The sequence below is a fragment of the Pelophylax lessonae genome (assembly GCF_965119305.1).
Source record: "Pelophylax lessonae genome assembly, chromosome: 3".
NCBI classification, from domain to species: domain Eukaryota; kingdom Metazoa; phylum Chordata; class Amphibia; order Anura; family Ranidae; genus Pelophylax; species Pelophylax lessonae.
In genome coordinates, this window is record NC_138770.1 from 533,873,603 (window position 1) to 533,898,268 (window position 24,666).

The 24,666-nt window shown below is 43.3% G+C and overlaps 1 protein-coding gene across 5 annotated transcripts in view; it reads right to left on the reverse strand.

Moving 5' to 3' along the window:
- Positions 1-24,666, reverse strand: part of ZDHHC14 (zDHHC palmitoyltransferase 14) — a 139,232-nt gene that overhangs the window by 43,635 nt on the left and 70,931 nt on the right. For 4 of the 5 annotated variants that reach the window (XM_082249829.1, XM_082249827.1, XM_082249825.1 and 1 more), the window contains 2 exons: positions 20,847-20,984; positions 1,800-1,848 (listed from right to left, as the gene is read on the reverse strand). In XM_082249829.1, coding sequence (XP_082105955.1) covers positions 1,800-1,848; positions 20,847-20,984 — 187 coding nt within the window. The remainder of the gene's footprint in view (positions 1-1,799; positions 1,849-20,846; positions 20,985-24,666) is intronic. The other variant, XM_082249828.1, reaches the window with a different exon arrangement.

A 24,666-nucleotide genomic window follows, 5' to 3' on the forward strand; every position in this document is an offset into this window, starting at 1 on the left:
AACTTCAAAGATTTATTAGTACAATGTAAAGTTGACAGTAATCTTTCTTTTGGATAGAGAGAAAAAAAAAAAAAAAAAACACACATACACAAAGCAGATAAGTTGCAAATTAGGCAACGTTGCCTTTTAAATTTTTTTTTTTTTTTTAAAACTATACATTTTAAAAAGGTGTTTTGCTGGCTTTTTTTTTTTTAAACTCAAAACCAAGGGGGCTTCCCCCCCCCCCTTTCTTTTCATCTTGTGATTACTGCGTTTAGGGTGTTGCCAACATCAACACCCTGCTGCAGCACACAATGCTGCTTCAGCATTGTGAAAGTAGTGTAAGAAAGGCGCATAGAATGCAGGTTTCCCGCACTGCTTTCTGGTGTGTATTGGCCCCCTTAGAGTGCCCCCCACTCTGGATGAAAGCATACAGGGGCACCTTTGAACAGCAGCACTGTCAATCTTGGGGGAAAAGAGTGTAAGTGCCGGTTCACACTAATGCGACTTGTCAGGCGACTTGGTCAGCCTGACAAGTCGCGGACCGTCGCGGTCATTTAGTACAGGACCGGTTCTAATAGGAGCGACACAAGTCGCTCCGACTTAGAAAAAGGGTCCTGTACTTCTTCAGGGCGACCTGGAGGCGACTTCCATTGACATTCATTTTATGAAGTCCGTGCAAGTCGCGCTGCACGCGACTTCACAGGTCGCCCCCTAAGTCAGAGCGACCTAGTGTGAACCGGCACTAAGACGTACAAGCAGATTTAGATACACCAATTGAAGCCAAGCTCCAGCCAATACTAAATATATCTATCTATAACTATCTACATACACATATGTATAATATATATATTTTTTTTCTCTTTCTTCTCCCCTTTTTGGGATAAAGGTTGTACATAAATAAACTTGTTAGGATACAGACCATATTGTCAGGAGCTGGTTCAGTCTCTCAGTACACAGCTGAAAGCCAGGGCCAGCTGCTCCCACCCCCTCCTCTGCACAGCACTTCAGTGAGCACTGGAGGGGCAGAGCAAAGCGTAATGACTAACAGTAATTGCTCTCCACCCAAAGCCCACTGAGAACTGAGTGATCAGTGTTCATATGATCGCTCAGTTCTTGAGCTTCAAGCCCATTGGGGGCAGCTGATACAACAGCAGGCAGGCGTGTGTTTTTTTTTTTTTTTTAACCCCAAAGTTCTTCTTTAAAGTGGTTGTAAGCCCTTACATATACCCAGTAAAGAAACTGGCCTCAGGTGATACACAGAGATGAAACAAATCCTCCTACATATAGTTGTACCTGTCTATATGCACTCTTCCCTTCATCTGTTCAAAGTGTTGAATTTACAAAGCTTGTCTGAGAGTTCAGAGAAAAAAAAAGGAATGGAGAGCTGAGCTTACACTATGCAGAGCGAAGTAAGAACTCCTCCGAGAGCTGATTAGAGGGAATGGAAACACCCCCTCCACACAGAACAGAGCTGTTGAAAGTCCCTGCCATCACCTTTTTACTTTTGGTGTCAGGAAAACATGGTCGGAAGTGATTCTTGCTGATAGCAGAGGAACTTTGCAGCAGCCCGAACTGACACTTAATTGTTTTAATTGCGACATGTACACACTATAGAGGGATATACTTTGTTCATATTTCATGTCTGAGGTTTACAACCACTTTAAGTTAAATGGCCATGGCCCAACTGACAAAACTAAACTATATAGAGAGAATGAATTTCCCCCTTAATATTACCAAGGTATGCCAACAAACCAAGTGATGATTTGCATAGACATTTAAGGAAAAACAAAAAAAAAAAAAAAGCGATAAAAGGATATCTTGCAGGACTGTCCTTTAAGGCATTGAGAAATCCTGTTTGTTGCGATCCTTAAACAGAAAAAAAAAAAAAAAAAATATATCAAAACATTGCTGTACACAAAATAAAATGTTGTATTTGTCTTCAAGAGAATATAGAGGTCTCCATTTTCTAAAACCGGGAGGGGGTGTATTACCAATTTCACCAGCAGGTGGCAAGCTTAATCTTTTCACTGCTGGTTTTCCAATTAATCTCAAGTAGCCAGACCCATTTTCACCATTCTTCATTTTTTTTTTTTAAATCATGTTTTTTCCCTGGGATGGGCTTACTATAAAACTGGAAAGTGCACAATCTGGTGCAGCTCTGCATAGAAACCAACCAGCTTCCAGCTTTTTTTCTGTCAAAGCTTAATTGAACAAACTGAAGTTAGAAGCTGATTGGCTACTATGCACATCTGCACCAGATTTTACACTCTCCAGTTTTAGTAAATCAACCCCACTATTTCTTACAAGCCACTTTAAAAGTTAGTAAAATACCCCTATTTTCTGAAAACACAGGACCCTACTGATTTTGTACAACCAGCAACAGTTGTGCAGATCTTGACCAATATTCTCTAAAATACTACAGTAAAATCATAATTGGCACACAAAAACAACTTATAAAATTCCTACTAAACCTAAAAAATAAACCTGTATGGATTTAATAAAATATGAAAGCTGAAAATCGATGGTAAGCAAAACTGCAAATAAGCACTTTACACTAAAATTCTGGAGATTGGCTTCATACCTACCTGTTGTGGTAACTCCCAATCCACAGTGTTGTGTGTTTGTCAAGTTGGTGTGTGTTGAAATAAAATGCTGTAAGCGTACGTTTTATCGCAATGCAGTGCATTACAATGCTGTGCAATGCGCTGCCATGCATGGAGTTAAATTAATTTTAAAATGTTTACGAAAAAGATATAAAGCACTATGATGCATTGCAACAGAATGTGTGCCAGCTGGTGTGAACTGGCCCTTAGTGTTTTGGGGCACCGCAGCGAACCGTCATAAGCAACATGCAATGCATTACCACTAATCTTTTTCACCAGTGGTAGCTTTGGGGAAATAGGGATTCGAACAGATCCCCTGATATATCTAACTCCTGCCAAGCGCTTACTATCAAAACGTAGAAGTGTGCCATATACATAAAGAAAAAGATTAAAAAATCACTGTGCATCACTAAAATCCTCGACCTGCAATAATCTACAGGAGACTAATTGTAAAATCCTCATGTGATGGCATCGGGTGCCCTCCCTGCTGCACAAATTTTACCCACATACCTCGGACCTCTGCTGGAGACGTGGAGAGGAAAGGGGAACATTGCTACATGTCTTCTGGTCCTGCCCGAAAATCTCTCAATACTGGCAGGCAGTTAGTGACCTTCTTAAAGAATTTGCGGAGTATGAGATTCCAACCGACCCTGCTTTTTTTTCTGCTCCATCTGTCCAATATCCTGGTACGCAGGTATCGGAAATCTCTGGTACGACACATTCTCAATGCTGCTAAATCTTGCATTCCGATGCGTTGGAAAACCCAACACCCCCCGACTATCAGGGATTGCATACGCAAGGTTGAGGAGGTAAACGGCATGGAAAACCTTATTCTCACTACCAACATAACAGGGAAAAATATGACAAAACTTGGACGATTTGGAATCTGTTTGTCCTGTCAGACAAGGGCAAGAATCTTATTAGCTCCGCTCCGGACAGGGGTTGAACTGGACTCTGCAGAGCATACTCTATCCTCCCTCTCCGTTCCTTATTCCCCCCCCCCCTTTTTGCCAGCCCCGTCCCCTTTTTTTTTTTCTTCGCTCTCCTCTTTTGTCCTCTCGCTATCTCGCTATCTCACCTTGTGTCTCTTCTCTCTATTGCCTTTCCCTTCTATTTCTCTATTACTTTGCCTCTCACTGAGTTGCTCGGGGAGAGGGGAGGGAGATGCGAGGAGTTAGCGACGGAGTACCTATACTAGCTGATGCTGTGGTTTATGGCCGCGATTTCTGCTGCGGTTTTTTTTTTTTTCTCTCTGATGGTCATGATATGCCTGGTCAAACTTTACCTTTCGGGGTGTTGTTATTGGCGGTCTTATGTTTATTTGATGCCATAATGATTACTACTAGCTAGTGACACCCTCTTGATGCCATAATGATTACTACTAGCTAGTGACACCCTCTTGTTACCAAGTATGTGCTGTTCTTTACTCCTGACATTTGTTTATTCACTGCATTTTTTTGTTTACACCTATGCATCCGTTCTCTCTCTGAACTGAAAATGAATAAATTTGCAAAAACAAAAAAAAAAATCACTGTGCCATCACCTCAGCTGGAAATATAGAGCAGAGTATCTTATAAGGAATCAGATACCTCAAAACTATCTCTTGCACCATCGCCCCATACAAAATCAAATCACTCTCATACAATTAATACAGGGAGTGGATGGTAGCATGATCCTCTAGATATATGAGCATACATTTAAGGACTGAAGGTCCAAAGAAATCATCAGAGGATCAACTGGTCAATTATAAACCGCTTTATTAAAGTACATTTGGTAAATAGAACATAGAAAAAGTGCAAAAATTTCAAACATAAAAAGTTAAAATTACGTTGTCAAAACCAAACAAGAAAGCAGCTGCAGACACCCACACAAACACCACATCCACCACACATTCATCCAATCTGATGGTTAAACCAAAGAGGCACTAGAGCAAGTGGCTGCAGATGGATTATAATGTGTTTTTTTACCACAGTTGGCCAGTCTATGGCTTCAAAGGTAGTATTAGGACAGACGTGATATGGCATATGTGAGGGCTGGATGGATGGCTGGATCAGCTGAAATAGAGTCAATCAGTAGAGCATTTGCATAGTACAGCTGTAAGCGCAGGTAAAGGCTAAATGGGGTCTGCGCACTAATGGACTGTGGGCGGGTGGACAGGTGCATAAAGGAGAAGTGTGCGTGCAGTATCTTACTAGGAGGCTGGCTACATGTGGCTAAGTCTGTGTCATATGTACAGTGTACACAATCAGTGCAATCTCACCCCTCTGCAGCCACGCTGAAGGCTCCTAATGCTTTATAGACAGAATCCACATAGATAGTCCACTAGAGCAGTCTAGTTTGTTCTGCTCTGTCTGTGTAGTGTCTGTCCACAGGTAGACAACGTGAGTGTGGGCATCTGCAGGGTCGGGTCTAGTAATGGATGTCGCAAGGGTGCTGACACGGCTGGGAGTGGTAGGATTGCAACTTACTTTGTGTCCAAAGAACACCGACTCACCCACATGTGGCTGGCCATCTAGTAGGATACTGCACTCACACCGCACCGATCCATCCTCCCACAGTCCAGCTTTACAAAGCCAGGTTAGCCATTGGGCTATCATTTAAACCCCATTCAGTCTTTTCCTGCACTTACGGCTGTACTATGCAAATGCACCACTGATTGACTCGGTTTTAGTGGACACAGCCATCCATCTATCATATACTCCATATCATGTCTGGCCCTGTACTACCTTTAAAGCCATAGACTGGCCAACTGTGGAACTTCTCTGATGTTCATTGATGGACACAGCTCCTGATATTCCCAACCATGGGGTTGGTTATACTGCCCCCTACAGGAGTAGGACACTAGGCAGAAAAAAAGTCTGGTGGCAGTCCTAGGGGGTATACTTCCTCTCTCAGCTATAGGCACTCAGTTTAGTTAGAAGTGTCAGGAGAATTACAACTCCACAGAGGGGTGGGTGCTGTGTCCGTCAATGAACATCAGAGAAATGGATTTTACAGTGAATCAAAAATCTAATTTTCTGTCGTTCACTGACAGACACAGCCCCTGATATTCTTAACCATTGGGACGCCCCAAAGCAGTGTCAAACATGAGGGGTGGGAACAGCAAAAAAGAAATTGCCAAGGCTAAACTATAGCCAATCAGGTAAAAAAGGAGCTCAACCAAACCAACTGGAGCCCACCTGAAAAAAAAAAAAAAACAATACACCCTCAAAGAGGATAAGGTCCTCAAACAGCAACCTTCAAAACCTTGTGGCCCAAAGAAGCATCCTCAGATGCCAACACGTGCACGTTACAGAACTTTGTGAAAGTGTTCACAGACGACCAGGTGGTCGCCTTGCAAACCTGCATCACTAGCACATGATGGAAATCCCAGGAGCCACTGAGCACCCGAGTAGAGTGCGCCTTGACCGGGAAAGAAGGAACCTGACCCCTGATGGAATAGGCCTGAATCGCCATCTGTCTGATCCACCTGGAAATGGTCGCAATTTCCTTCAGAGGTTTAGGCCTGGGACACTGGGAAGGCAACAATCATTCAAATGAAAAACAGAGAACCTTTGGAAGGGGCGAAGAACCACCTTATCCCTGTGAATCAACGGGTATGGTAAACGACAGGATAACGCCGCCAGTTCCGGCACCCTGCGCGCAGAGTTGATAGCCACCAAAAAGGCCACCTTCTGGAACAGTGTAAGCAGGGGAATCTCCCGAAGGTTCTCAAAGGGAGGCTTCTGGAGAACCGAAAGCACCAAATTGAGATCCCAAGGCAGCAACGGAGCCCGCACTGGAGGAGCCAATGCTGGACACCCTGAAGAAAGGTAAGCACCAGGGAGTGTGTGGCCCAGGGTCATTAGAAGAAGACCGCCAAAGCCAACACCTGGCCCTTGATGGTACCAAATAGACTCACCATGCAATGTACGTCTTCCACGTACGATGGTAGATCTACCTAGAAGTAGATTTCCTAGCTTTCAACAGGGTAGGAGGAAGCTTCCAAGGAACGTCGGTGAACAGCTGCACCAGATCGGCGTACCAAGCCCGATGAGGCCAATCTGTAGCCACTAAAATGACTGGAATTCCAGTCATCGCAGAAATTTGAGAGGAGGGAAGGCGTAAAACTGATACTGACCCCACTGGGCCACCAGCGCGTCTGTAGCATTCGCTAGAGGATTCCTTGACCAAGCCACAAACCTCTGCACCTTTCTGTTGAGCAGAGACTCCAACAGATCCACCTCGGGGGTGCCCCACCGGAGACACAGTTGATAAAACAACCCTGGATGAAGGGGCCACTACCTGATGACTGGCACATATTGTGATGTGAAGTTAGGCATCCTTGATGTCGATAGAAGTAAGGAAATCCCCCTGATGCAGGGATGCCACCACTGTTCGAATGGACTCCATTCTGAACTTTTGCACCTGCACAAAGCAGTTTAGCACCTTGAAGTCCAGGATTAGATGCTCTTTGCCTTCCTTAACAGGTTTGAGTAAAAACCCTGAAAAAACTTTTCAGAGCTGAAACCGGGACAATCACCCCTTGAAGTAACAGGTCTTGTACCGCCCCAAAAAGGCCATGCAAGCGGTCCGGGAACAGGCGCTGGAAGAAAAGAACCTTGCAGGGAGACAAGAGTGAAACTATCTTGTAGCCGGACCAAATGTCTTTGTGGACCCACTTGTCTTGCACCAGGGCTCTTGGTTTGCCAGACCATGTTCATTTGGATCCTCCAGGAGGCCCTGAAAGGCTTCGAGCCCTTGTCAGTCGACCCTGAGGGACGAAAAAACTTATGAGCCAAGAAGAAAGGTCCACGTCTAATACGGAGGTTCCTTGCCCTTCGTAGCCTGCGGAAGAAAAGTAATCTTCCACCCTGTGAGACCTTTAATGTCATCATCCAAGGTAGCTCCAAACAGGCGATCCCATTGAAAAGGAAGATCAGTCAAGGCCTTTTTAGAAGTCTGGTCCGCAGGCCAGCACTTGAGCCAAAAGACACGCCAAAGGACCACTGCCAAAACAGAGCCGAGCCACTAGGGGAGTTGCATCCAAAGGAGGCATCACAGATAAACTGCAGCCCCTGGACCAGCTGGTCCGCCAGCTCGGCAAAGGCAGGGGGGAGCTGTTCCCCCTCCTGATCACGGCGTAAGAGCTTAACCCACTCGGTCAGAGTTTGCTACACCAGGGCAATGGTAAATACCAGCCTCATTGCCGAACCAGCCAGAGTGTACATATTGCGGGCTACAGCTGCTGCCTTCCTGTCAGCCGAATCCTTAAAGGCCTGAGACTCTTCAACCGGAATCATGGTTGCCTTGTTTATTTCTGGAAACCGGAGGGTTCCACCACCTGTGGAACAGTCCACTTCTTAAGAAGGGACTCCTCAAAGGGGTAACTCCTAGTGAAGCGTTTAGGGACCCACGGGGACGCTTGGGCCATCGACATTCTTTAGAGACAATTCTGTCAAAATAGGCAGGGAAAGGAAACACCTTTGCCGCTTTGGATGGCTCGTGAGTGCCAAAGAGAACCCGCACCTTGGTCGCAGCTGCATCCTCCATATATAGGGTCAATTAGTGCCTCCACCAGCACCTTCTTGTGCACGGTCACAGACATGGAGGAATCATCCTCACTAATCAGAGGATTCCGGGCGCGATGCTGCAGACCCAGCAGGGTGACCCACGCCTGTGGCGGCCAAATCAGATTTAGGATCCGATGAGACAGGGGAAGGCAGGGGGTGCTTTTTGTCAGCCTCTCGCCCAAAAGCCACCTGCAACCAGGACACAAAGGACTCCAGGACCGCCGTCAGTGCATTGATGGATGGTCAGGACCCCGAGGGCTCCGTAGCCTCAGAGGGAATCAGGTGGGGAAATGTGCTCCAAGGACTCCATGAGTCACCAGGGGGACCCCACAAAGTGTAAAAACACTGCAAAGGGACAATCCCCACCACGCTGGCAGCACCACCCGGTGGCCAGGCACAAGCACCAAGCAATCCTCAGCACTATACTTGCGGTGATCAGGAAGTGAAAGGATCTAGAAGTCAGCATCAGGAGATGAGGAGGGGCTCCCACTACCGAAATCTCTGCCCACAGGGCTCACCTGTTATGGCCGCTGCTACTTTCAATGGCAAACCACAGAAAAATGGCCGCTGGACTACACAAACATGGCCGCCACGTACAGAAACACACAGGCTACAACAAAATGGCAGCACCACGAGGGAACCCAAGCCTCAAGGACAGATCCTGGCAGGAGCCCCCACCAGGTATAACCCCACCCCACAGTCGATCGGTCTCTGGTGGCGCACCCCCCGGCCCCCCATCGCCAGTCAGCGCCCTGCCCCTACCCAAGGAGGCAGACCAGACCACCCAAACAGACCCAGCATATGTGGAGGGGAGTAGGATGGGGGGCCACTAGAAAGAGGGTGGAAGGAGGGGAACCCAGGAGTCCAACCGTCCCAAGAAGGGGCCCACGTCCCCCCCAAAACCTTCCAGGGGGAGAGGGGGGGGCAGCTACTCAATACCAGAAACAAGACGGGCACCGCTCTAGACAGAACCCCTCTCCCATCAAAATGGAGGGGTTATCGGCTAGGAGGAATGCTGCAACTCGGGCCGAGACCCAGTCATATGCCACCTCGCGAGGCATTTAACTCGCAGGCCAGCTAGGTCGTGGCCGGCCTAGCGTCGAGCTGAGGTCTGCGTGCGCTCGCTGGCCAGACTGGGGTGACCACCGGATCTAGATTATCCAGCCCGTTGCCCAGTCCAGCAGTTGCTTGTAGATCTCACAGGAAAAATCCAGGCGAAAAATGTTCTATATAAAAAGAAAAAAAAATTGCTAGGACCAACTATTCCAGAAAGGAACTAGGCGTTTGCTCCTGACTAGGCAGAAAAATACTGAGTGCCTACAGCAGAGAGAGGAAGTATACCTCCTGGGACCACCCCTGGGCGTAGCCAAACTTTTTTCAGCCTAGAGTCCTACTCCTGTAGGGAGCAGTATAACCCAATGGTTAAGAATGTCAGGAGCGGTGTCCATCAATGAACAAAAGAGAAAAAAAAAAACAAACATACTCCATCTGCAGCCACTTGCACTAGTGCCTCTTTGATTTAACCTTCTGGTTGTATGGGTGTGTGGTAGATGTGTGGGTGTCTGCAGCAGCTTTCTTGTCTTATTTTGACAACGACATTTTAACTTTGTTTTGTTGGAGGCTTTTGCAATTTTTCATGTTCCATTTTTACCAAATATACTTTAACAAAGCTGTTTATAATTGACCAGTTGATCCTCCCTGAAGACTTCGTGGACCTCCAGTCCTACTTAAATATAGAAGTGCTCTGTAGTGAAGTGCGCTGTACACATTAAGAATGGCTGCGATCAGCCGCTTGTCAAACACTAATAAAAGCTATTCACAAGTCAGCAAATTCTAGGGGACCCTTCTGCTATAGGTTTAAGATTGCTGAAGCGACCATGAACTTAAACCCTACGAAAAAGCAGAGGATGCAAGGACAGTCAACAAGCTTCAAACAGCCATATTCCAATGTAACCCTTACGTCTTTGGTAGTTAAAAGGGTGAAAGCTAATTTTCTTGTTTTTCACCCACTCGACTTACGAGCATGCTGTGAACAATCTGTGTAACGTGATAAGAATATTCACAACACATCTGAAAAAGTTAAAAAGAAAAGACTGCTCACCCTTCTGGCCATCTCCTACAGACAGATGAGATTGCTTCTAATTCTAAAACTCATAACGGAAAGAACAGCATGCATTGACTAAAGTCATGGGCATACCCTGTATTGCAATTTTATTGTAAAATAAAACTGACCAAAAAGAAACAGCTCTACTTTGGAGGTGCTCAAAACTTTGCAAAAGACTGCATAAAATGGATGAACATGGAGAATGATCATGGAAGGTGTCGATGACTGACAGATATTTGCCAAAAAAGTTGTCTTGATTGGAATTTATGCAGCCGTTTGCATTAGTATTGTCTGGTATATCTGACAGCATCTTCTGCATGAACAGTTGTCCAAGTAAATGCTTTAAGGATAATTGCACCCACTTCATCCAATCTTTTACATTACACATACAAAATAAACATCTGCTTCAGGAAATAGGATGTTAAAGTGGTAGTAAATTCTCATTTGTAATTTTTACCTACAAGTATGCTTATAATAAATCTCACCTGTAGGTAAAATAAATATTTCTGTTTAGGAGATATTAAAAGGTGAGCAGTAGCCACTGATGTCACCGGTGCTCTGAAGGAACCACATACCCGTGCCATTCCTTCAGAGCTGTGTGTCGTAACAGTCTCCTGATGTCACCGTGGCTCCTCCATTCAGGTGGAGTCCCTGAACCTGGGAGGGAAGACCGGGTAAAGATGGAAGCGCCCCTGTAGTGGGGAAAGCTTGCTGCTGGAGGGCTTCATTTCAAGGGAAGTTTCACTAAATGTGCTAGTATGTGGCGCATACTAGCACCATATGATACTGCCTTGCAGGAGAAAACTTTCTTTTACAAGACTTTGCTACCGTTTAAAATCAAAGTGCAAACTTAACCAAAAAAATATAGATTCTTAAATATTTAAATAAATCAGTAGACCATGCATATACAAATCTATAATAGTGACAGTTCATAATAATGTTGACACCTCTCAGTGATATACAAGTCTTTCTGAACTTTCCAATGAAATTCCTTGGTGTGTCCCAACACCAATCCAATACACCCAACAGAGCATATGGTTGCACAAATTATAGACAAACTGGACTCAATGATATCCACCAAAAACTGACCACATGATCCTGAAGATGACCCTCTGGAGATCGCAACGTCTGGGCTATTTCACCATTGAAAACAACAGATTGACAATGACGTCATTACCACCGCATGGTGTGTATGCGGTGCCCATATTTGTAAGTCCAGGATACGGTTTGTTTTTAAAGGGGTTGTAAAGTCAGAAGGTTTTTTACCTTAATGTATTCTATGCATTAAGATAAAAAGCCTGTGTGCAGCAGCTTCCCTCAGCACCCCTATTATTTACCCGAGTCCCCTCTATCCAGCGATGTCCACGAGTTCCTCAGCCGTCCGAGACTTAGACACAGAAGGGGCACCATTGGCTCCCGTTGCTATCAAACTCAGTTAGCCAATCAGAAGAGAGGGGCGGGGCAGAACAGCAGCTCCATGTCTGAATGTAAACACGGAGCTGCAGCTGAACAGGAGGGAAGTGCCAGGAGCTCCAGCCAGGACCCGAGAGGATTCGGGCTGCCCTGTGCAAAACCACTGCACAGAGGAGGTACAGTGGATATAAAGAGTGTACTCACCCCTGTTAAAATGTCAGGTTTCTGTGATATAAAAAAAAAAAATAAGAAAAAAAAATGTCAGAAACTTTTTCCACCTTTATGTGACCTATATAAGGTATGCTCAGAGGTCAGCATTCCTGAGGATGTCGGTTTTAGCAAAACAGATTAAATAGTTTCCGAAACTTAGTGAATAGTATAAGTCGCTTCTCGGCCTTTTGGCTAAGATCAAGTGTAGTATCTGTTCTTATCAGTTGGTATGGGCCTTAGCTAGTACCAGTATGACCGAAACCCGGAGCGCTCTGAGTATTGAGGTATGGGAAGTAGGTCATCTGGGAAAGCATGTGGGGCCCGCCGCCTTCTGATTCGAATGGGTTGAACTGTCCTAACCAGTTTGAAGGGGGCAGGAAGCCGGTTCGGGGGGGCCGGTGGAACTGCTCCTGGATGTAATGGGCTGAGGAACAGGATGGCGAGGGGAGGGCTTTCTCTCCTGGGTTTTGATCTGGCTTTTGTGGCGAGCCTGTCCCCAGTTGTAGGTAAGCTCTCTCTAAGCTGTCCAGGTTCTGATGTCTGCTGGTGGGGATAGGCTACACTCGGTCTGGCCGGGGGCTGAGATTGAAAAAGCCCGTAGTGTAAGTGCCCCTGGGGTGGCAGCCCAGGGGTGCCTTAATTTCTCACTGGTGAGGGGCAGCTCGCTGTGAGTTCTTTTGGCACCTTGGTCACTGCACTATGCACACCTTTTTCACACCTGCCTCTTGGGACAGGCCTTTTGGCTTGCACCAGTGGAATTTTTTTATTCCGGCTGGAAGGCCTGCCTTGGTCCCTCACATGGCACCATCGCACTTTCCCCACTTTTATGTTTTGTCTGTCCTTTTATTTGGAGTTTGTCACCTGCACTTTCACCTTTTTTCTTTATTTGCACAGACTGGAGTGTGTGGTCCTCGGGCCCTGCCTTAAGTCTTGGGAGGGGGTGGATATGGCCTTTTGGCTTAGTTCGCCCTCTCCCATGGGGTCTCCCTTCGGGGGAGCCCTACCTAGTACTCGGTGGGGGCTGTTCCGGCAGTCCCCCTGAAGAACGGGGTCTGTCTGGTTTCGGCCAGACAGACCATGAGTACCTTATGTCCCTGTCAGGAGTCTTGCGCCCCGGGGGATTGAGGTTTCGGGTCCTACCTCTTCGGAGGGAAGACCATTCGATTTCGCACACCCTGTGCTTTTTTGTGTTCTCACCTTGTGTGTGTGCACTTTTTTATGCACCGGGTGGAGTCTTTTGAGTGTGTTGCACACGCTACGGGCTTAACAAAAAAAAATAAATAAAAAAAAATAAGTCTGTGATGTCCTCACATCGAACAGGATAAAAGCGGTGACCCCACTCCTGGTGCATGGAGGTAGTGGTGTCAAGTATGGCGTTTGTTTAACAGTGCTGTACAGCATATGGAAATACAAGTTTTTTTTATATTGATTTTTATTAAAGTTTTTAAAGCTTTTATGCCATGCAAGCTTTTTCTTCCTTTTTTCCTGAGATACTGCTGCCTTTTGGTGGAAGAAAAAAAGGAGTAAAGAAAGAAATGCAAAATTTGACCAACTTAGAGATGATCAACACCATCAGATGAGTGCTTACCCATTAGGATGTGCACTGTGGGGAGCAATTTATTAAATAGGTGGAGGACACAGAGGAGTCATTGGAAACTGTTTTAACCACTTGCCGACCAGCCACAGTATATACAGCGGATATAAAAGGTCTACGGACCCCTGTTAAAATGTCAGGTTTCTGTGATGTAAAAAAATGAGAAAGAAAAAATTTCAGAACGTTTTCCACCTTTAATGTGACCTATAAACTGCACAACTCAGTTGAACAACAAACTGATATCTTAGGTGGAGGGAAGTAAAACGAAAATAATATGGTTGCATAAGTTTGCACACCCTTAACCACTTTTGGACCGACCACTGTGTATTTAGGTCGCTACTTTGACGTTAAATAGTGGGGTACACAATAGTAGAAAATCTGCCGAAAATTCTCGTCCGAGGTAAAATCGTATGATTTTCGGCTAGTGTGTACAAAACTTTCAGCAGCCGATGCCAACATTTTCAACGAAAAAAAAAAACCGGAGGGACAAAAACACCAAAATGTTTGTCTGTCCCTAGACAACCAATTTTCGTTTAATGTGTATGCAGTACGTCCACGAAAAATCAGATACGAAAGACCACGCATGATCTGAAGTTGCTGAGAACCCGGAAGTCTAGGAACAAATGTCCCCAAAAAAAAAAAAAAAAAAACGGACGTTAAATTTCATGAACATTTATGCACTGTCAACTAAAAAGGGTTATGAACGTTGAGCAAGAGAAAAAAAATCGGAGGATATTTCGTCCGATTTCCGTCAAGTGTGTACGGGCCTTTACTTTCCTACATGGCCGGAAGTCCGATTTCACATAAGTGGTCCCAGCAGCGGATTCGCCACAGGATCACTTTTATGGGCGGCGGGAGAGGTGCCCACCCCCCTCCCGCCGCATCCCGGTTGTTTTCCCCACTTACCGGAGCCCTCGGTAGTGGGGAAAACGATCTGGTCCTTTCAGGAGCTAGGCAGGAAGTTGAGTGAGGGCAAGATGGCCCCCACTTGACTATGGCCTTGGAGGACCGAAACAACGTCAGACGTTTCTTTCATACAACGGCCTTACAGGGGCCTATTCTTTTTTTGGAAAAAAAAAAGGACTTTTTTTTATTGCTTTTAAGAGTAGATGTGAGATCTGAGGTAATTTTTATTGGGACAGTGTAAAAATAAAAAAAATATTTTTTAAAGTGCCCTGCTCACTCATAGAAGAGAACGCATACACAAGTTGCACCCACATACAGTATCTCACAAGAGTACACCCCTCACATTTTTGTAAAGATTTTATCATATCTTTTCATGTGACAACACTGAAGAAATGACAGTTTGCTACAATGTAAAGTAGTGAGTGTACAGCTTGTATAACAGTGTAAATTTGCTGTCCCCTCAAAATAACTCAACACATCCATTAATGTCTAAACCACTGGCAAAAAAAGTGAGTACATCCCTAAGTGAAAATGTCCAAACTGGGCCCAAAGTGTCAATATTTTGTGTGGCCACCATTATTTTCCAGCACTGCCTTAACCCTCTTGGGCATGGAGTTAACCAGAGCTTCACAGGTTGCCACTGGAGTACTCTTCCACTCTTCCATGACGACATCATGGAACTGGTTGATGTTAGAGACCTTGCGCTCCTCCACCTTCTGTTTGAGGATGCCCTACAGATGCTCAATAGGGTTTAGGTCTGGAGACATGCTTGGCCAGTCCATCACCTTTACCCTCAGCTTCTTTAGCAAGGCAGTGGTTGTCTTGGATGAGTGTTTGGGGTTGTTATATTGGAATACTGCCCTGAGGTCCAGTCTCCAAAGGGAGGGGATCATGCTCTGCTTCAGTATGTTACAGTACATGTTGGCATTCACGGTTCCCTCAATGAACTGTAGCGCAACATGCAGCGCCAGACCATGACACTCCCACCACCATGCTTGACTATCGACAAGACACACTCGTCTTTGTACTCCTCACCTGGTTGCAGCCACACACGCTTGTGACACCACCTGAACCAAATAAGTTTATCTTGGTCTCATTAGACCACAGGACATAGTTCCAGTATTCCACTTCCTTAGTCTGCTTGTCTTCAGCAAACTGTTTGCAGGCTTTCTTGTGCATCATCTTTAGAAGAGGTTTCCTTCTGGGACGACAGCCATGCAGACCAATTTGATGCAGTGTGCGGCATATGGTCTGAGCACTGACAGGCTACCCCCCCCCCCCCCACCCACCTCTGCAATAATGCTGGAAGCATTCGTACGTCTTCCCAAAGACAACCTCTGGATAGGACGTGGAGCATGTGCACTCAACTTCTTTGGTCGATCATGGCGAGGCCTGTTCTTAGTGGAACCTGTCCTGTTAAACCGCTGTATGGTCTTAGCCACCGTGCTGCAGCTCAGCTTCATGGGTCTTGGCCATCTTCTTATAGCCTAGGCCAGTGATGGCGAACCTTGGCACCCCAGATGTTTTGGAACTACATTTCCCATGATGCTCATGCACTCTGCAGTTTAGTTTAGCATCATGAGAAATGTAGTTCAAAAACATCTGGAGTGCCAAGGTTCACCATCACTGGCCTAGGCCATCTTTATGTAGAGCAACAATTCTTTTTATTTCAGATCCTCAGCGAGTTCTTTTCCATGAGGTGTCATGTTGAACTTTCTGTGACCAGTATGAGAGAGTGAGCGATAACACCAAATTTAAAAGACCTGCTCCCCATTAACACCTAAGATCTTGTAACACAAATGAGTCATATGACACCGGAGAGGGAAAATGGCTAATTGTGCCCAATTTATACATTTTTACTTTGGGGTGTACTCACTTTTGTTGCCAGCAGTTTAGACATTAATGGCTATCAATCTATGGCGAACAATCTATTAACCTTCTATGATGAAGTGAGTTGCCATCTAGACAAAGGAAAGCCTGTGGATGTGGTGTATCTGGACTTTGCAAAGGCATTTGACACAGGTCCCCACAAACGCTTACTGTACAAACTCCGGTACATAGGTATGGACCATAGGGTGAGTACCTGGATAGAGAATTGGCTCCAGGGGAGAGTCCAGAGCGTGGTGATTAATGGGGAGTACTTGGATTGGGTGGGTGTGGAAAGTGGGGTCCCCCAAGGTTCTGTCCTGGGACCAATCCTGTTTAATTTATTCATAAATGATCTAGAGGAGGGGATATCCAGCACAATCTAGGTATTTGCGGAAGATACTAAACTAAGCATGCCAATATCTTCTATGCAGGACGTGGAAACCTTACAAAAAGACCAGAACAAAATAATGGGGTGGGCAACAACATGGCAGATGAGGTTTAATGTTGAAAAATGTAAGGTAATGCACTTGGGCGTCAGAAACACGAAAGCAAGCTACTACCTGGGGGGGGGGGGGGGACCTCCGGGTGAATCTAAGATGGAAAAGGACCTGAGGGTACTAGTGGCATGCAAGCAAAGCCAACAAAAAACTGGCATGTACAAAAAAAGGGATTCACTCCAGAAATAAAGAGATTATTCTCCCACTCTACAAGACTCTGGTACGGCTACATCTGGAGTATGCTGTCCAGTTCTGGGCACCGGTCCTCCGAAGCGATGTGCTGGAGCTGGAGAGAGTCCAGAGAAGGGCAACAAAAATAATTCGGTATATGGAGAACATCAGCTATGAGGAAAGACTACAGGCATTGAACTTTTTCTCTCTGGAGAAGAGACGCTTGAGGGGGCGATATGATGATATCTATGTACAAATACTGTACTGGAGATGACCCTAGCATAGGGAACAAATCATTCAGAGAAAGGTAATACAATAAGACATGTGGCCACTCACTAAAACTAGAAGAAAAACGGGTTTAACCCTAAAATACGTAAAGGGTTCTTTACTGTCAGAGCAGTAAGGATGTGGAATTCTCTTCCACAAGCAGTAGTATCAGAAGGGAGCATCGAAAGATTCAAAAAACTATTAGATGGGCACCTTAAAGACCACAAATTCAGGGGTATACAATGTACAGTTAACAGCACACACACACACACACACACACACACACATCATGGGTTGAACTGGATGGACTGATGTCTTTTTTTAACCTCACAAACTATGTTAACGGCTGTGAGCTATTTTGAGGGGAAAGCAAATTCACACTGTTATACAAGCTGTACACTCACTACTTTACATCGTAGCAAAGTGTCATTTCTTCAGTGTTGTCACATAAAAAGCTAGAATAAAATATTTACATAAATGTGAGGGGTGTACTCACTTGTGAGATACTGTATCTTTTTTTGACTATTTTTGGGGAGCATCTGTTTTCAATCGTGAAATAGCCTGGCCGTTGTGATCTCTCATACCGAAGAATTTCATAGGAAAGTTCTGAAAGACTGCTATATCACTGAGAGGTGTCAACATTCTTATGAACTTTCAGTTTATTAAAGATTTGTATAGAAGTGGACTATAGATTTATTTAGCTATATATTTTTTGGTAAAGTTTGCACTTTATGAAACATCAGTTTTAATTTCAATTTTTGCGTGCTGCACTTATTATATTTTACGGCAAAAGGTTTAAAAGGTGAAAATGCCTTTTGTAACTTTTCTGTTTCAAATAAAAAACAAAAAATATATATTAAATTTTTTAGGTCTTATTTGGACCGGTGTGTGTTTTGTGCTACATGAATGCATGTTGTGTCACGCAACAAAATGCATTGCCTTAAGGCAGCCCCTTTATATTTATAGAATGGGCTACCAATTTACAAGAACAGACCAAAAAAAGGACATGCAGCAATGTTTTTAACAAAGCATCACAATGCATGGAAATGCATTGCCTTGGTGCCATTCAAAATTAGACAAATTTCCTACCAAGTTCAAAATTTAAGCTAGAACCAACTGTTCTCCATTTTAGAAAACCGGAAACCACGAGGGTGACATTTTTCACACAGGTCACACTGAGGCATGCAGTCTTCTATAAATTCATGAAAACACTATTGTAAAGATTGGATGGCATTTTATTAAATCAATGCATACAGTGAACACATCAGCTGGAGCTAGCTTTTGTAACATAAATAAGATAATACTGCAGAGACTATCTGCTCTCTTTGGTATTTTGCTGGAGACCTGGCTGATGAAATATGAACTCCATCCATATATTAAAAAACAAAAAAAAGACACAACATACATAACTATTGCCTTTACTATACTTTTCCGAATTTTCGACTTTTATTAAAGTAGTAGCAAGGGCTAAAAAAATAGTCATGCTCCTAATACCCTTTTTTTTTGGGGGGGGGGGGGGGGGGGGAATGTTGGTTAGGCTTCCATGGAGTGCAGCTATAGGCGATTCACATGTACTTTTGTCCATATTCTAGTGTACTGGCATCAAAATCTTTTCTTGAAAAAACAGTTAACATTTTTTGTGCAAGTAATACACAGGAAGATCAAAGAACCCTGGAACAGCATAATAAATGTACAGAGCGTACCCCTTGCTGAGACCAAAACGTAACAATCAAGAGCAATAATACTGCTGTGAGGAAGAAAAGACTATAAAACAGTTCAAAATACTGAAAGAAAATTACACCATATCTCATTTCAATACCAGAGGCTGCAAATTAATTTTCTACATGCTGCCATTTTACTGTCTTAATAATGAAGACCTAAAATGAAGTAAAAAGAAATACATGCAATGCCTATAGTTTTAAGTTTTTAATTCACTTATAAATATACAAGCCAGATTCCAAAAAAAGTTGGGACACTGTACAAATTGTGAATAAAAACAGAATGCAATGATGTGGATGTTTCAAATTTCTATATTTTATTCAGAATACAACATAGATGACACATCAAATGTTTAAACTGAGAAAATGTATCATTTTAAAAAGGGAAAAATAAGTTGATTTTAAATTTCATGGCATCGACACCTCTCAAAAAAGTTGGGACAAGGCCATGTTTACCACTGTGTGGCATCCCCTCTTCTTTTTATAACAGTCTGCAAACGTCTGGGGACTGAGGAGACAAGTTGTTCAAGTTTAGGAATAGGAATGTTGTCCCATTCTTGTCTAATACAGGCTTCTAGTTGCTCAACTGTCTTAGGTCTTCTTTGTCGCAGCTTCCTCTTTATGATGCGCCAAATGTTTTCTATGGGTGAAAGATCTGGACTGCAGGCTGACCATTTCAGTACCCGGATCCTTCTTCTACGCAGCCATGATGTTGTAATTGATGCAGTATGTGGTCTGGCATTGTCATGTTGGGAAATGCAAGGTCTTCCCTGAAAGAGACGACGTCTGGATAGGAGCATATGTTGTTCTAGAACTTGGATATACCTTTCAGCATTGATGCCTTTCCGGATGTGTAAGCTGCCCATGCCACACGCACTCATGCAACCCCATACCATCAGAGATGCAGGCTTCTGAACTGAGTGCTGATAACAACTTGGGTTGTCCTTGTCCTCTTTAGTCCGGATGACATGGCGTCCCAGTTTTCCAAAAAGAACTTCAAACTTTGATTCGTCTGACCACAGAACAGTTTTCCACTTTGCCACAGTCCATTTTAAATGAGCCTTGGCCCAGAGAAAACGCCTGCGCTTCTGGATCATGTTTAGATATGGCTTCTTTTTTGGCCTATAGAGTTTTAACTGGCAACGGCGAATGACACAGTGGATTGTGTTCACCGACAATGTTTTCTGGAAGTATTCCTGAGCCCATGTTGTGATTTCCATTACAGTAGCATGCCTGAAGATCACAGGCATCCAGTATGGTTTTCTGGCCTTGACCCTTATGCACAGAGATTGTTCCAGATTCTCTGAATCTTTGGATGATATTCTGCACTGTAGATGATAACTTCAAACTCTTTGCAATTTTCTTTGAGAAACTCTTTTCTGATGTTGCTCCACTATTTTTTGCCGCAGCATTGGGGGAATTGGTGAGCTTCTGCCCATTTTGACTTCTGAGAGACACTGCCACTCTGAGAGGCTCTTTTTATACCCAATCATGTTGTAAATTCGTCCTCCCGCTGTTCCTTATATGTACATTTAACCTTTCCAGCCTCTTATTTCTACCTGTCCCAACTTTTTGGGAATGTGTAGCTCTGATGAAATCCAAAATGAGCCAATATTTGGCATGACATTTCAAAATGTCTCACTTTCAACATTTGATATGAGATCTATATTATATTGTGAATATAAGTTTGAGATTTGTAAATTAGTCCATTACTTTTTTACTCACAATTTGTACAGTGTCCCAACTTTTTTTGGAATTGGGTTGTATATTAAAAGAACACTTTGGTCTTCCACATGTGTTCACTGACCTCCCTGTAATCGTACAAGTAATGAGAACTGTTTCTTTAAATAATTGTGTTTATTAAAGGCTAAATTCACATGCCAATAAACAGCGCTCTCGGATCTAGTATAAGGCCAATGACAGAAAACACAACAAACATGGCTTGCCCGAGCATACTTACGAAGAATGACGTGCGTGATTACGAATGCAAATATAAACACTGTCAGAAAGGACAGGGATAAAATGAACATGTAAAAAAATCTGTAGTTTCTTTTCCCCACGCAGTTTCCCACCCAAGGACAGTGGTGATCAAAGCGCTCTGAAATGAGAAGCAAAAAAATAAAATAAAATAAAAAAAAAAAATATAATGGCAGAGAATTAAAGTTTTTTTTGCATATATGAAGAAACATGCATGAATGCCAGTGTGATAATGACAACTGCTATACCCAGTAGGCATTTGGTACAGTATGTTGATAAAATGATAAGAATCCAGAGCAGTCACCCTAAAAGTAGACAAAACGTTAATATTGAAAATAAATAAATAAATACATGTCCACATCATAGCCAAACTGCCAAAAGGTGTACGTAATGGTTTTAATACACAAGAGCTTGAGTGCATTTTTTTCAAGACTGCATAGGTTTGGATAATATTAAAAAAAACACACACACACACACACACACACACACAGGCTCCCATCACACACACACCTCAAAATGCGTATATATTAAGGGACTCATGCATTCCTTTTGCTATCCCATCTAACCGCTCCTGTGCATTGAAGCTGTTGTGGGCGTAGGTAGGCGCCTCTGCCTGAGCAGTCAATTCATGCCTCTGCCTCATGCAGAGTATTTCAGTACTCTTAACTCCCAACTTAAATTTCTTAAAACATTTTTTGACTTTAAGACAGCTTTGCTCATGAAGGTCAAACAAACAGGTTCACTCTAATGCAGACCTCCGCAGACACTTACCTTCCGTCTGCTCTCCCAACTCTGTTCTTGCTATGAGAAGTAAAAGCAAAGCCCTGTGTGAGCTGCACATTCCTTGAATCCATGCTCATACAGGGCTATGGCGCCCCTGCAACAGCACTCATTGTCTTAGAGCAGGGGTTCTCAAACTTTGTAAAACAAATTATACTGTTCTTTGGACCTTAGGGGGGCAGGAGTGAGGCCAGTAGGTATAAAAAAAAATGTCCTGGCATCCGTGGGGGTAAATAATGCCTCATTGTCAGTGAGAGGAATAGTGCCCCAAGGGCAATTTAAAGGCAAGCAAAGGGACAAAGTTTATAGACCCCTGCCCTAGAGCTATTACATGTGTAGGTTGCATCCTCCTTCACTGCATATATAGCTGGGATTGGGGCTAAAGAACACTTGCTGCTTCGCCCATTCATAAACCTGTCAAATATTAAATGATTATTGCTGGACAAGGTTGACCATAGCTAGAACAGGATGTAATCATAGGTCTACAGTCAATCAATCTGTACACAATTCGTAGCTCGCAGATTTCAGCTAAAGAATTACAACTCACTACTGTTCCTATGAGGCAAGGCATCAGGAAAGGTAAAAATAATTAGCCTCCAGATAAAGCCCATCAGAGTTTAGATTAATAGTCTAATCAAAAGAGATCAAAAATCATATAGCAGATCCGCGCTAAGACACATAAATTACAAAATAAGCAGCTGCTTAAGCAATCTGACACTAGATGCAAGAATTGTGACAAAAAAAAAAAAAGATCTCAATGTTGTAAATACACAAAAATGAATCAAAATGACAAAACTGTAAAAACAGTGAAAAATGTAAAAAAAAAAAATACACCAAATATATAGATATATAAATAAAAAATTATATTTGGTGTATTCTCTTTTTACATTTTTCACTGTTTTCAGTTTTGTCATTTTGATTCATTTTTGTGTTTTTACAACGTTGAGTTACATTTTTTAGCGCTGCTATATATAAATTATGAGATCCTGTGGACCATCATAGTATGGTCAAATGCGCATGTTACATCTCCTTATGAAGAGGAGACTCCAAAGCGCCAAACGTGATCCAGTCAGGGTTGGTTCATCAGCAGGGTGAAAAATAAAAAGCATATACACCCATCGTCCAACCCATTAAAAACATTTATTCAAAAAACAAGTGAAACTTGCGAAGATAATCACACTAAGCAAATCCTTGGGCAATAGGTTTAAAAAACTTGCATATAGCAATAAAAACAGACAATTGCTCTCCCAAAAAGCAGCAGGCTGTGTGGCTGCACCTGACTGTCCCTCCAGTCAACAAGCGTGCATAATGACTAAGCGTCGTAGCCATGCCCAACTATCGTCAGTTCCCCGGCGACGTCATGTCTGACGAAACTAGCTGAGTGTGGTTACATCATTTATTTTTTACCCTGCTGATGAACCAGTCCTGACTAGATCACTTTTGGCACTTTGGAGTTTCCCTTCAAAAGGAGAGGGTAACACGCGCATTTGACCATACTATATGATGGTCCACAGGATCCGGTAAGAGGCTTTAATACTTGGTGTCAACTGGTGGTGGAAGCACTAAGAATTGTGATTGTGGGAGAACTAAGAATTGTGATTGTGGGGACACTGGTGGAGCAAGTGAATTGTGCACAATCTGTTTCCCATATATTTTCCTTTTCAGCCCTTTGTGTATGGGCTCTTATGGACACTATATATTTAGTGTGATTTCTTTTTACACGTTTTTCACCTAATAAGTTTGATGTCATTATATTGATTCATTTTTGTGTTTTCACAACACTGAGTTCAATTTTTTAGCACTGCTTCATATATTTATCATAATCAAAAAAGATCCAGACTAGTAGATAAGTGGACACATCCTTTAGGATAAATCTTCCAGGGTGAAAAAAGGGATTAAAAAGGAGAATTCCCACTCTGTCCCAAATCCAGAAAATAGGGGGACTTGTTGGTCCAAAAGAACCAGTTTTGTGCAAATTCTCTGAGAAGAATGAAAAAGTACAGAGGAATAACACAGAGGTTAATGGTAAAGTGTCTGCTACACTACAAGAGTAATGAGGATTATGACCGTTGGTTAGCAAGAACTGATAGAGTAGGACACAGACTAATGATGGACTTGCATGTTGTTGCAGAAGTTATGTCATGGCTGATCAAATCGCCTGCATTTGTATTGTTTTAGCTAGCTGGTTCCTATTGGCCTGTCACAGTGTCCAACGCATGGCTAGCCATCTACTCTAACGCATCACAAATGCGGTAAAGCAAATTTGATGAGAAACATCTCCCAGCTGCATAAGTGAGCTCTGAGTAAGGAATGGCCTACATACTGAGTGTATATTCCTTAGTCTGTAAGTTACAGGGTCTACAAACGATAGTATCTATATGTGTGTATTTAAAAATCGATGAATCCTAATGTACTGACTTGCCCATCATGCATTGAGGCCCTTAAATGTCAGGATAGTACAAATACCTTTCAAAAATGACCCATTTTTAGAAAGCAGACAGTCCGATGTATTTAGTCACGGTGAGTTTTTTGAAATTTTCATTTTTGGGAAAAGTTTCCACAAAGTTAGCATTTTTACAAATTATTTCTCACACACACACACATAGAATTACACCCCAAAACACATTATGCTATACCTCTCGAGTATGGGATGAGACTTTCATTCTAGATGCAGAGGGGCCCAAATCCATAGGAGCACCCGAGGCTTTCAAGAAGCATAAAACACACATTACTTAACTTCCTAAATTACTAACACATTTTTGGAGGCCCTGGAGCACCAGTAAAATGGAAACACCCACAAGTTCACCTCATTTTGTAAAGCAAACACTCCAAGGTATTTTCTGAAAGGCATAGTGAATATTTTCAAAATGATTTTTCACCACAAGTTTTTGGAAAACGCAGGAAAGAATTTTTTTTTCTCTCTCTTTTTTTTTTTATACAAAGTTTTTAATAAGATATTTCTAACACACATCATGAGCATATTTAGAATTACACCCCAAAACACATTCTGCTACTCCTTTCAA